The sequence below is a fragment of the Diorhabda sublineata genome, chromosome 3, assembly GCF_026230105.1.
Source record: "Diorhabda sublineata isolate icDioSubl1.1 chromosome 3, icDioSubl1.1, whole genome shotgun sequence".
Taxonomy (NCBI): Eukaryota; Metazoa; Arthropoda; class Insecta; order Coleoptera; family Chrysomelidae; genus Diorhabda; species Diorhabda sublineata.
This window is the reverse complement of record NC_079476.1, coordinates 25,355,032-25,369,118: the sequence shown is the minus strand read 5'-3', so window position 1 is coordinate 25,369,118 and position 14,087 is coordinate 25,355,032. Positions and strand designations below refer to the sequence as shown.

General features: G+C 32.9%; 1 protein-coding gene across 1 annotated transcript in view; it reads left to right on the top strand.

Moving 5' to 3' along the window:
• Nucleotides 1-13,362, top strand: part of LOC130440931 (insulin-like growth factor-binding protein 7) — a 45,554-nt gene extending 32,192 nt beyond the window's left edge. Inside the window, exons 3-4 of the mRNA XM_056774333.1 lie at nucleotides 540-727; nucleotides 13,005-13,362. Coding sequence (XP_056630311.1) covers nucleotides 540-699 — 160 coding nt within the window. The 3' untranslated portion in view covers nucleotides 700-727; nucleotides 13,005-13,362. The remainder of the gene's footprint in view (nucleotides 1-539; nucleotides 728-13,004) is intronic.
• Nucleotides 13,363-14,087: the final 725 nt, after the last annotated feature.

The window sequence follows — 14,087 nt, the reverse complement described above, 5'->3', positions numbered from 1 at the left end:
TTCTTAGGAAAAGTATATTGTTCAAGTATATGTTATGTTATTTTTCTAGAAATATAAATTCTCTGTTACTACTTATACGGATATTGAAATATTTATGAGTGCTAAGAACCATTAGAAATTTAACGATTTAGAGAGAAACGCATCAAATCAAAACAATCTGACTTCCGTGTAACCCAAAGACTTATTCAACAAATTCAATGGGACATTGTCTAACGCCCACCATACAATCCCAATCTAGCACCGCGTGATTTTTAGGTTTTTCCTGACTTGAGTAGTGGCTTGGAGGGCGGCGCTCACGAACTGACGTGTAAACTATCACAACTGATTTTATTAAGAGGGTATTGCAAAGGTTTTTGACCTTAATCGTCAAGGCGATTATATAGAGAGTAGAAGGTTTCATTATTTAGCATAACGGACTTAGATCTAGCAGTGATGTTCGTCTCCAAGGACCTTTTGTTTCACCAAATAACAATAATAAATTATCAATAATGCAATTCTAATATGTGAATTCGTAATTATGTTTGTATTTGTACTTGCAGATGTTGTCAAGAATGCGCAAAGACCGAAGGTGAACCCTGCGGGGGCGATTTAGGTTTTAGTGGGACTTGCGAGCCTGGATTATCTTGCCAACAACCTGGACCATCTCCTAGCGAAGGAACCTGCAGACCAATCATTTTTGACAACCACGAAGATACGTGAAATATGTTTTACCGTTTTTTATTTTCTTGTAAGTATAATTTACTAAAATAATATACGTGGTTTGATATAAAAAAATAATGAGAGCAACGATTTACCTCGTAATTTCTTGTTATTAAGTTAACTGTAATATTTTTCTTATGTGAAAAGAAAATATAAGAGGGTAAACCTCATTAAACTCGAGTAGTTCGAGTGGTGTCTTCCTTGAATTTCTGTAGGTTGTGGTGCTCGGGAAAGACGTAGCTGATTCCACAGGCCTGCACTTCTCCAAAGAAAGGAGTCCAAGTAAATTGATTTTCTGGGCGTCTGTAGACGATCTCGGTGCTCATGAAGCATGTCTGCCTGTCGAGTAGATATTGCAAAAGCAAGCTCAACCAGATTAGTTCGAATGGTGAACACGCCTTGAACTTCTGTAGTGAAAGACGTGCCTTGGTAGCTGATTCTACAGGCTGGCACTTGTCCAAAGAAACGAGTCCAAATAAATTGACTTCCTGGGTGTCTGTAGATAAGCTCGGTGCTCATGAACCATGTCTGCCTGTCGAGTAGATATTGCAAAAGCAAGCTCAACCAGATTAGTTCGAATGGTGAAGACGCCTTGAACTTCTGTAGTGAAAGACGTGCCTTGGTAGCTGATTCTACAGGCTGGCACTTGTCCAAAGAAACGAGTCCAAATAAATTGACTTCCTGGGTGTCTGTAGACAAGCTCGGTGCTCATGAAGCATGTCTGCCTGTCGAGTAGATATTGCAAAAGCAAGCTCAACCAGATTAGTTCGAATGGTGAAGACGCCTTGAACTTCTGTAGTGAAAGACGTGCCTTGGTAGCTGATTCTACAGGCTGGCACTTCTCCAAAGAAACGAGTCCAAATAAATTGACTTCCTGGGTGTCTGTAGACAAGCTCGGTGCTCATGAAGCATGTCTGCCTGTCGAGTAGATATTGCAAAAGCAAGCTCAACCAGATTAGTTCGAATGGTGAAGACGCCTTGAACTTCTGTAGTGAAAGACGTGCCTTGGTAGCTGATTCTACAGGCTGGCACTTCTCCAAAGAAACGAGTCCAAATAAATTGACTTCCTGGGTGTCTGTAGACAAGCTCGGTGCTCATGAAGCATGTCTGCCTGTCGAGTAGATATTGCAAAAGCAAGCTCAACCAGATTAGTTCGAATGGTGAAGACGCCTTGAACTTCTGTAGTGAAAGACGTGCCTTGGTAGCTGATTCTACAGGCTGGCACTTGTCCAAAGAAACGAGTCCAAATAAATTGACTTCCTGGGTGTCTGTAGACAAGCTCGGTGCTCATGAAGCATGTCTGCCTGTCGAGTAGATATTGCAAAAGCAAGCTCAACCAGATTAGTTCGAATGGTGAAGACGCCTTGAACTTCTGTAGTGAAAGACGTGCCTTGGTAGCTGATTCTACAGGCTGGCACTTGTCCAAAGAAACGAGTCCAAATAAATTGACTTCCTGGGTGTCTGTAGACAAGCTCGGTGCTCATGAAGCATGTCTGCCTGTCGAGTAGATATTGCAAAAGCAAGCTCAACCAGATTAGTTCGAATAGTGAAGACGCCTTGAACTTCTGTAGTGAAAGACGTGCCTTGGTAGCTGATTCTACAGGCTGGCACTTGTCCAAAGAAACGAGTCCAAATAAATTGACTTCCTGGGTGTCTGTAGACAAGCTCGGTGCTCATGAAGCATGTCTGCCTGTCGAGTAGATATTGCAAAAGCAAGCTCAACCAGATTAGTTCGAATGGTGAAGACGCCTTGAACTTCTGTAGTGAAAGACGTGCCTTGGTAGCTGATTCTACAGGCTGGCACTTGTCCAAAGAAACGAGTCCAAATAAATTGACTTCCTGGGTGTCTGTAGACAAGCTCGGTGCTCATGAAGCATGTCTGCCTGTCGAGTAGATATTGCAAAAGCAAGCTCAACCAGATTAGTTCGAATGGTGAAGACGCCTTGAACTTCTGTAGTGAAAGACGTGCCTTGGTAGCTGATTCTACAGGCTGGCACTTCTCCAAAGAAACGAGTCCAAATAAATTGACTTCCTGGGTGTCTGTAGACGAGCTCGGTGCTCATGAACCATGTCTGCCTGTCGAGTAGATATTGCTAAAGCAAGCTCAACCAGATTAGTTCGAATGGTGAAGACGCCTTGAACTTCTGTAGTGAAAGACGTGCCTTGGTAGCTGATTCTACAGGCTCGCACTTCTCCAAAGAAATGAGTCCCTAAAATTGGCGGGATTATGTTAGACAGTGCGGGAAAGATCATTTACAGTGGTAGTATCGGTAAAACAGAGTCAGGTCTCTTCTTGGCTCTAAGCTGTCCAGGTTCTAGTCAAATCTAGATCTCGATATAGATTATTCGGCAATTTCGATGTCTAGGTACGAGTAAAAATATGCGTTCTTAAGCTATTTTGCTAAGCTTCTCTTTTGAGACATGTACTTGATTTTGTTATTGCGAACGTTCATTCAGGATGTCCTGACTGACCGACTGATTCATTCACTCATCAACGTCCAGCCAAGGTTATTGAAGATAGAGACATGAAATTTTGAGGGTATGTTTGTATCGGTGTGTAGATGTGCGCTAAGAAATAATTTTGCGAAATTTCGATTTTAAAGGGATAAAACGGGATATGTTTGCAAATTCGATTTTTTCGTTTTTCTCGGCCGCTAATTGAGATTTCGACTCCGTTTTTGCACTAAAACATTCTCTGTACAAATACTTAAAAACCAATTTCTGCGATTTTAAAAATTCGACTAGGAAAGGGTTCAAAGAGTTGAACAAAAAGTTTTATTACGGAACCGTATATTTAGCAATTCTTCATGGCGAAATGAGATATCAAAGCGATTCTTTTTTAGAAAAATTTTAGGTATTACTAGTATATTATATATTTAAATACGTCGAGATAATATTAGTCACTGATTTTTTATTAAAAGAAGAAATCGCGGCACTTTTCACCCAAAGAAAAGTCGGTAAACTGAAAAATTATAGACAAACACAACTTCATATCTTTCTTACTAATTAATGATTCTCAACAGGTTCGTGTTGCGATGACATTCAACTTTTAGCATAACTGAAGTAAGTGCATGTTTGTATGGAAGTAATTAGGACAAAATTAGACTCTGAAGGCGTATAAAAGTGTTGAGTTGAATGAAGTGACAAGATAAGTAATTTTGATGCTGTTTCTAAGAAGATCCGTTCAATCACGGATAAAACAAGAAGCGACGATGTCAGATGTACCTCGAAATTTCAGTTTTTTCCGACTAAGTATATGGTATGCTGTTTAAAATAAAATTGAAAGAATCTAGCCTAGTTTCTGTGCTTCAGATATGTATGTATACAAAAGAAATAACTCAGAAACGCGTTTTTGATATGTAAACTTTGGAAAATGATGTATAAGTGACTAATAATAGTCTGAAATCAAAATCGTATCTCCAACATCCATTTTCTCTTTTCTTGACTCGTATCTTCTTAATTTTCTGGAAACCTCTCCAGGTGATTATAGAGGAAGTCGAGTTTTGTTCTCACATTTCATCCCATATTTTTAAATTGCAACAGAAGGTTTTCTACAAGTTTAAGTCCTTAGCTCTAGCTCAACCATAGAATGTCTAGATTTTTTCGTAAGTTGTCTTGGTGGTCATAAAAAACAACGATTTTGATCTTTTCCATAGTAAGCTGGAAAATGTTTTGACAAATGCTAGATAATTACTGATTTAACTGTTTAATGATGCCCAATTTTATATATAATGGTGGTGAAACAAGTTTGTCACGAACTACTGATGAATTCTGGACTATAATTTATCTTTTTCTATCAACAACCAGTTTCTTTGTACCCAATGTTCTTATATAGTCCCAAAGACATATAAAACAGAAAAAAACTTATTATAACCACTTTGTTGACCTTGAAAAATGTCGATCATTCTTCCAACTTCAACACCCAACAAAAGAATTCGCGATGATGGTGATATTTAATGTCCAGAGAGGACCAAATTCTGAGCTGTAGCTCCAGCCGTTTTAGAAAAACAACAACCTGGGTATTTGCTGCCTTAAACTCAATCAAATCGCTTCTACTCAATTCCAGAATGTTTAAAACATCGACGGCGAAACTATAGATCGGATCTGCAATTTTCTCGAGTAGATCGTTGATGTACATCTTTCTGAGGTGTGTACATCGATAGCGAACTGGTTGGATTGGTTTTTGAGAAGCTACTAAACCAGCTGATAAATGAAGGGTTGAATCTAACAATTCCGAAGCTTGATTAGAACGATTCAAATCTCTTTTAAGATCAGCACCATTTTATAATGAGCTTTGCCCTTCAATTTTTTTTCTAAGGGATCAGATATATTTTAAGGCACTAAGGAGGAAATTGAGTGCTTCTTTTGCCAACAGCTACAGTGTTGGAGATCATTTCGTGGTTGTCGCTAAATAGTTTGTGTCCAAAATTTGAAAGCACTTATTTTACCAATTTACCAAAATCATCTACAATCTTTAAGCATATAATCTGGATTTTTGACAGAATATTTGACAAAAACAAGTCATCAGTGTTTCCAAATAACATTTTCTTTCAAACAAATTGTTGTTCATAATTTTCCAGCTCAAATATTTCCTCTTGATGCATTTTTAGTATTTGAAAACTCAGTGTCTAGGTTATGATCAGCCGATATAAAAAATGCGTGTTTGTTTATCGGAATGTACGTTTTGTAAACGTCTTCTGCGCATTTAAAAAATAATAAAACGTTTCCACCCTCCATAAACTACCCTTAATAATGTATATTTTTTTTCCGATCCCCTAGCATCTCGGTGAGGAAACAAATTGATCTCATATATTCGAGCCCTCGGCTTTCGACTCCAATGACCTTTAAAATAACGATCATCCTGCTACCCATTTTTTTCTTTCTTTCTCTCTTTGCTGTGAAAAGACTATATCCTCAGGTCGGGTAGCAAAGACTCTTTGTAATCTCTTATACGTCGAGAGAAAAAAAGGGGAAACGGTTAGTTTGAGAAATGAGAAGAATGAATCAAAATTTTGATCCGCGACTATAACAATTTTGACGTTTCTATAAATTTCTATAAAGTTTAGTTTACAATAGATAGTTTATCTGAAAGTCTTTAAGTACTTTAAGGGCCACTACATACTCAATTAAACAATTTACGTTTAGTTTTTCGTATTTAACAAAAAAAAAATGATTGGTTGGTCCTCAATATAAACCAAATCTGTATTTTAGGGTGGCTTGTCTTCAGTGCCATCTAAATTTGATTTTTCGTAATTTCGATTGGGTTACATAATCCGATTTTTCACCAAAAAAATAATATTTGATCACTTCTAATCAATATTTTTTAGAAATATCATATATTTTGTGTAGTTAAATAACCAAATTTGACCCCAATGTAAATCTTGTCATACAAGTTTTATTCAAAATTGAAAATAGTTGATTCCGTTCCAAAATTATAATTTAAAATTTTTATAGCAGCTTCTCCTTTGGGAGTAGTAATTTATCGATCCAAAAAAGTTTCGTAAACCTCGAAAAAGTTTAACGGTGCTAAAACAAACACTTCCTTATTGTATACGAACTTCGAAAAAATTAAAAAATGCTAAACAAAAACCCAGAGGTGATCTCGGAGGATGTTGAAGGATTCCCACGGGGACATCCGTTCCATTCTGGTTATTAAATATTTCGGTCAAACAGGGACGTAGATAATAGCTTATAAAATAATCACAAACTTCAGGAAATTTTGATAATACATTGAGTGGTAATAAAACTTCGTTTTTTAAAAAATTTACTTGCATTGTATGAATCAAAATGTTTCCTTGGAGGGTTCACAAGGAAGCCGGGTTGGCCATAGCAAATCGCTTTTAACTCATAAAAATATTGCGTTTTTTCCATGAAAAATTAGATTCTAGCATTATGTTGAGAGGCATTAACTATTACCAATACGAGTTGTATAATTGAGAATGAATTTTTCTTTTAACCACTAGTGAGATAATAATCCTTCGACACCAGTGCTTTAAAGCATCTATTTTATCCATTGTTTCATGCTTTTGGTGATGGTACTTCGAAGCGAGTTGATTTTCACAAGTGGTTTAATCCAGATAGCACTCGAATGACAACACGTTCTGAGTACGTTCACCATTAAAAATGTCAAACTTCAAATGTCAGATTTGACATATTCAGTGTTGCCAAAATTAAAGTTCTTGTCTATGTAAAATAGTAATAATTGTTAAACGTGGAAATATATGGAGAAATTCGATACGACATCATGTAGAAATCGAACTTTATCTAAAGAAATCTTCCAGTAGTTTCCTCACTTTTATGCCGGAAATGTAAGTAGTAGTTTCGCGTTGACGTCCAATAGAATCACGTTTGACGACGTTTTTCGATGAAAAATAGTTGCGACGATACATTGTTTGTTTTTCAATTGAAAAGGAAGCGCACACTGCATTACTGGTGGATGAAAATACTTTTCAAAGAAATTGACTTCTCCAGCGTTCAACGTATCGATTCGATATAATCATTTTGAATAGAAAGGTTAAGTGATTGTTCTATCAGAAAATCAATTATTAAGTATTAAAGAATTTCTGACTAACTGATTTAAATTATTTTTATATTTTTTAGAATTATAAACAGATGAAAATATTTCTAACGGCACTAAATCTGGGGATTTAGTAGGTTTACCAAGTATGCTGTTCATAATTTTATTTTACGATTTTGTGCCCTTCAAATACTAAAATTATGTCTCATCAATATTGAATAACCTATAAGCAACTGTCACAGTATCGATACTGTAGAAAGAAAAGCAAAAGATGGCAGTAAAAAAGAAAAAGAAAAAGCTCCAAATAGTGACGAAAGATTTTCTACAATCTATTCATGACTGTAATATACGAGGAAGGTCCCAAAAGTACCTGGCCGAACAAAGAAAAGTTGGGAACAGAAAATAGTCCGAGGGGGCTAAATCTGGCAAATAGGGTGCATGAGATAGCAATTCAAAACTCTTCTTAGCCGACTGCGACCGTTTTTTTTTGATTTCTGCCCTCAAACGTTGCATTAAGTTCGGATAATAATTTCCAATGATATTTTCTTATTTTTTAAGATAATCATCCCAAAATAACGACGCCATGATGTTCTTTTAATACATGACCAACTTTTGAAGTTTCACAATATATAATATAAAAAGAAAAGAGTAGACAATATATATTCGATAAATCGTAGTTTGAAACACGTGATGGAAATGAAAATTTGAGGTTAGGAAACATTGAGGAACAACTAAGGGAAGTACTGCTTTATGATAATCAGGGTGGGTATTATAAATATTATGGTACGGTAAATTCATACTTATAATCTTTGTTTTCGTCAATATTGTCTGCAGTCGATTATAAAGTGCTTCTCGACGAATTCGAAGTTGATTTTCTGGAGACATCAAATTGCCGTGAGTGAGTTCGTTGTGGTTAGGGAGACTTTTTATTGTTGCTTCATGGATAGCGTCAAGAATCTTAGATAAGGTTTTTTGATTTGAAATTGAGATGATTTCCAAGCTAGAGTAGAATTTCTGAAGAATTATGGAGATCATATGATTGGTAGATGTTTTGGGCTTATAAACAGACTGCTACAAAGACTGTTGCAAAATTTTTTTAAAACAAAATGTCATTAATAAATATCCAACACTTTTGTTGTTGTGCAGGGGTGTATTCAATCGTTTTTTTATAAATTATGATCATTTACACAATTTTATTACCCAGAAATCAAATTTATTATCTTTTATGTACGTACCGACTACAAAACATTTAAATCAGTTGAGACGTTAGTATACCCAAAATATCCTTTTCTCGAAATAGAGAAATTCCATTTTCTGCACATTATTTCGTGTATTATTTCTCCAAGGATTCCAACTTCGATACTGTTTTTGTAATCGTATGAAATTTACATTCCATAATGGAGTCCACGGTATATGTCGATGGAAATCCTTTCTGATCCGATTGGGAAAAGGTAAAATCAATCGCATTTCTAGAGAATATGAATGCAAATCAAACAATGAAATTAAAAAGCCAGTGAAGTGCAGATTTACCGGGTGGAATAAAAATTAATGAAAGATCAACAATACGGGTCAGCGCAGATTGGGTTTTCGTTCGTACGTTAAAAAACTACTCAAAAAATGAAATGTTGTACAAATAATAACGAAAATGTGAAAAAAAACTGCAATAGTAAGTATATACATATATGTATGTATGTTAATTAGAACGAGGTGTTTGTCAGCTAGATTATGAGGGTTTTCGTATTGAAATTTATTCTATCAACCATCATTTTTGAATATTGAATTTTGAAATATACGAATTTAATGTTTTTACAAGAAATAACACAATTTAAAACCACCGAAAATCTTAATTGATTATTTCCCAGACGATGAATACAGAATTAGCTCGGAATATATTAAAGTTAGTACACTTTGTTGTGGGTCCGAAGTTTTGTTCAACCCATAATTCATTAAATTTCAAAATAAGATACTTCAACGAATTTCTATTTCATATTTTACTGTAGATATATATCAAAATATTATCTGCCTATGACAACTTATTAATTAATAGATCAAAATACAAAGAATAAGGACCATAACCTCGAAAGTATTAGAATATAATTAAATTTATTTTTTTACTGCTGGCGTTTTCCATTTTCATTCTATTGATGACTATACAATCTATTTCCCAAATATTGAGATGTTTGTCCTATGTAAATACGAGAAAAAGCTTTCTGCAATTCGTATAGACGAATATAGCGAATGGTAAATGGTTGAGGATTTTAAGAAAACACAAATGTCAACTACAGAACGTGTCTCTATACATTTCGCCTCCACCTCCAATCTCGATGTTCCTTGTAAGTTTCATTGAAAGCTCTACGAGGTAGGAAATTACTTAGGACTGGATTCAGAAAATAAACTAGAAGGTTTATGTTATAAATATATATTATAGAATATTTATCTGTTATTTGATGTCTTTCCTTAAATTTCGTTTCTTTTCCTATTGCTTTTTTTGTCTTTATTTATCTATTGTTTTTTTTTATCCTTTGCTGTCTTTTATTGTTTCTATCACTATTTCTATTTATATTTCTTCGTTACTTGCTGTTTTTTTTCATTTTTTTGTATTTTGTTGTGTTTTAAGATATTTATTGTCTTTCCCTATCATCGATATATTTCGATGTCCTAGCTGTTTGTATATTACCAATTACACACTCTGCTCGTTTCTTTTCTCAGTCTTTCTCCTTCTTTTTCTGTTTTTCCATCGCTTTTCTTTTCCTTTATACTTTGCAGTCATTCGTTGCCTTCATTTATCTTCTGTTCTTTAATGTTGTTTTATGTTACCTTCCAATGTTTCAATTTCTTTATATTCCATTATTATTTGTTGTTTTCCTCATATTTTATTGTTTTTTAACAAATTCTATTGTCTTTTCTTATCCTTCGATATTTTTCAATACTCATAAATGTTTTTATCTTCGATTCTAATCTCTCTTCGTTCCTTTTTTTCTGTCTTCCTCTCTCTTTTGCTGTTTTTTTATCGTCTTTCTTTTCCTTTATACTTTGCAGTCATTCGTTGCCTTCATTTATCTTCTGTTCTTTAATGTTGTTTTATGTTACCTTCCATTGTTTCAATTTCTTTATATTCCATTATTATTTGTTGTTTTCCTCATATTTTATTGTTTTTTAACAAATTCTATTGTCTTTTCTTATCCTTCGATATTTTTCAATACTCATAAATGTTTTTATCTTCGATTCTAATCTCTCTTCGTTCCTTTTTTTCTGTCTTCCTCTCTCTTTTGCTGTTTTTTTATCGTCTTTCTTTTCCTTTATACTTTGCAGTCATTCGTTGCCTTCATTTATCTTCTGTTCTTTAATGTTGTTTTATGTTACCTTCCATTGTTTCAATTTCTTTATATTCCATTATTATTTGTTGTTTTCCTCATATTTTATTGTTTTTTAACAAATTCTATTGTCTTTTCTTATCCTTCGATATTTTTCAATACTCATAAATGTTTTTATCTTCGATTCTAATCTCTCTTCGTTCCTTTTTTTCTGTCTTCCTCTCTCTTTTGCTGTTTTTTATCGTCTTTCTTTTCCTTTATACTTTGCAGTCATTCGTTGCCTTCATTTATCTTCTGTTCTTTAATGTTGTTTTATGTTACCTTCCATTGTTTCAATTTCTTTATATTCCATTATTATTTGTTGTCTTCCTCATATTTTATTGTCTTTTAACAAATTCTATTGTCTTTTCTTGACTTTCGATATTTTTCGATATTCCCAAATGTTTTTATCTTCGATTCTAATCTCTCTTCGTTGCTTTTTTCTGTCTTTCTTTCTCTTTTGCTGTTTTTTCATCGCTTTTCTTTTCCTTTATACTTTGCAATCATTCGTTGCCTTCATTTATCTTCTGTTCTTTAATGTTGTTTTATGTTACCTTCCATTGTTTCAATTTCTTTATATTCCATTATTATTTGTTGTCTTCCTCATATTTTATTGTTTTTTAACAAATTCTATTGTCTTTTCTTATCCTTCGATATTTTTCAATATTCATAAATGTTTTTATCTTCGATTCTAATCTCTCTTCGTTCCTTTTTTTCTGTCTTCCTCTCTCTTTTGCTGTTTTTTATCGTCTTTCTTTTCCTTTATACTTTGCAGTCATTCGTTGCCTTCATTTATCTTCTGTTCTTTAATGTTGTTTTATGTTACCTTCCATTGTTTCAATTTCTTTATATTCCATTATTATTTGTTGTCTTCCTCATATTTTATTGTCTTTTAACAAATTCTATTGTCTTTTCTTGACTTTCGATATTTTTCGATATTCCCAAATGTTTTTATCTTCGATTCTAATCTCTCTTCGTTGCTTTTTTCTGTCTTTCTTTCTCTTTTGCTGTTTTTTCATCGCTTTTCTTTTCCTTTATACTTTGCAATCATTCGTTGCCTTCATTTATCTTCTGTTCTTTAATGTTGTTTTATGTTACCTTCCATTGTTTCAATTTCTTTATATTCCATTATTATTTGTTGTCTTCCTCATATTTTATTGTTTTTTAACAAATTCTATTGTCTTTTCTTATCCTTCGATATTTTTCAATATTCATAAATGTTTTTATCTTCGATTCTAATCTCTCTTCGTTGCTTTTTTCTGTCTTTCTCTCTCTTTTGCTGTTTTTTCATCGCTTTATACTTTGCAGTCATTCGTTGCCTTCATTTATCTTCTGTTCTTTAATGTTGTTTTATGTTACCTTCCATTGTTTCAATTTCTTTATATTCCATTATTATTTATTGTTTTCCTCAATTTTATCGTCTTTTATTGTCTTTTAAGAAATTTCATTGTCTTTTCTGACATCTTTTGATATTTCTAGATGTTTTTTATACCCGATTCTAATCTCTGTTCATTTCTTTTCTCTGTCTTTTTCTCTCTTTTGCTGTTTTTCGTCGCCCTTCTTTTCCTTTCTACTTTGTAGTCATTCGTTGCCTTTATTTATCTGTTCTTCTCCAAAGTTATCCTGTGTTGCCTTTGATTGTGTTTCTTTATATTTCCTTGTTATTTGCTGTCTTCCGCTTACTTTTTCGTCTTCTGTTGTGCTTTGACTTACTTCATTGTTTCTCTTTCTCCTTGTCTTCTCTCTATACTTCAACATCTTAGTTGGTTTTTGTTTCTAATTCGACTTTCTATTTGTCCTTTCTCTTTGCGTTTTTTCCTTTTTTATCTTAACTTTTAACTCAACATTTGATATGTTTTGCACTCTTTATTTGTTTTTTTTGATTCCCTTTTGTCCTAACTGTTCGTATGTCTAATTTTATCTCTTTCTTCACATTCCCGTTGTGTTATTAATTTTTATTGTCTTTTGTTATATTTTTATATTATTATTCATCTATCTTTATCTTTAATACTTTTTATGTTTGTTAGTTAGTTTTCAATACTATTTTTTCTAATTAATAACTTTCTCTATAAAGTCAATTTTCGTTTTGTTCGTCTTAAGTTATTATTTCAAGCACAAAGTTTCGGAAGCTTAAAACTTTGCGGCCAACAGACGTTGCTGCTGTTTCACATGATGCAAGACTACTTAAAATATAAAATAAAACATTATTCATGAATAATTAGTTTAATTAATATCCTGTGAAACTTTTCCAAGAAATAGAAGAACGAAATCGTTATAATTATAAGGTGGATAACGTTGTCAAAAGGACAATCAATTTTTTAGGTCTCATGTTAAAAGTACAATTTTTGAGAAAATATAATATTTGATAAAAAAAAACAAGTAATTTTTGATATATTGTGTTATAATTATGATAATTACTATTTTTTTTGTTCCAGATTTCCGGAGAGCGTTGGGAAGATGGAGAAGAAACCCCCGAAATTTTATTTTGTAACGACTCGTAAAAGTGTGTACAAAAAAACTGATAGACTTTAGAGTATTATGAAGAGTGTTCAGAGGACTTTTTATCGGCTTTAAGCAAAAAAATGTGGATAATAAGTATTTATTTGAGCCAATTAAGGCTTCGTATTAATTTAAACGCTATATGTGACTGCTATCCAAAAATTTAATGTGTACATTTGTGACAATACGATCAAAAATTTAATTTCTGTTAATTGTAATGTAATATAAATATTGTATAATTAATTTTTTTTTTGTGAGAAAGTATCTAACCAATAAAATTGTTTTATTTATTTACATTTTCGTTTTATTTTTGGTCAAACGTCATTTAGAAATACATTTTTTTGTATTTTTTCGAGACTACTAAAATTCCTGTGGAATTATCATCGGTTCTTACGATAAACTTTAATACAAAATGAGAAAAAGGCAAAGAAATTACTTTTTAGAAAAAATATTTTTATTTATGTATTCATATACATTGACATTTTCCCCAATTTTTCATTAGATTCCTTCAATTAAGAAAGAAAATATAAAAAAAATGATTATGGCGTTGTATAAATAGGGCAGACATCTCAGTATCTAGAAAATAGAACAAGAGGTCATCAATAAGATAAAAAAAATAGAACTGCATCAACGAACGACGAAATATCAAAGAAACATACATTCGATTATAAAAAAAAACATTATTATAGGCAAAAAATTGGATTTTCCTAAAATTTGATTCACACAAACTTGCCTCTTTTAAACGTTTACTATTAACAAATTGTCACCGCAGTAACATACGTCAATGTCAAATACAGTGATGCCACAACTAATTAACGTTTGGATTTAATAACCAAACTTTTAATTAATGAAATATTTCTCTATGCCAATACAGTTAATTATAAGAAAACATTTTTTTTTAATGCGAATATTGTGAAAATCGACATCATAGCGTTGGTAATATGTAAATTTTCCTTGAAAATTATCATAATTCAGTTCGTATAGAAAATGAGGAGGGTTTTTGGATTCTACGCATTCCA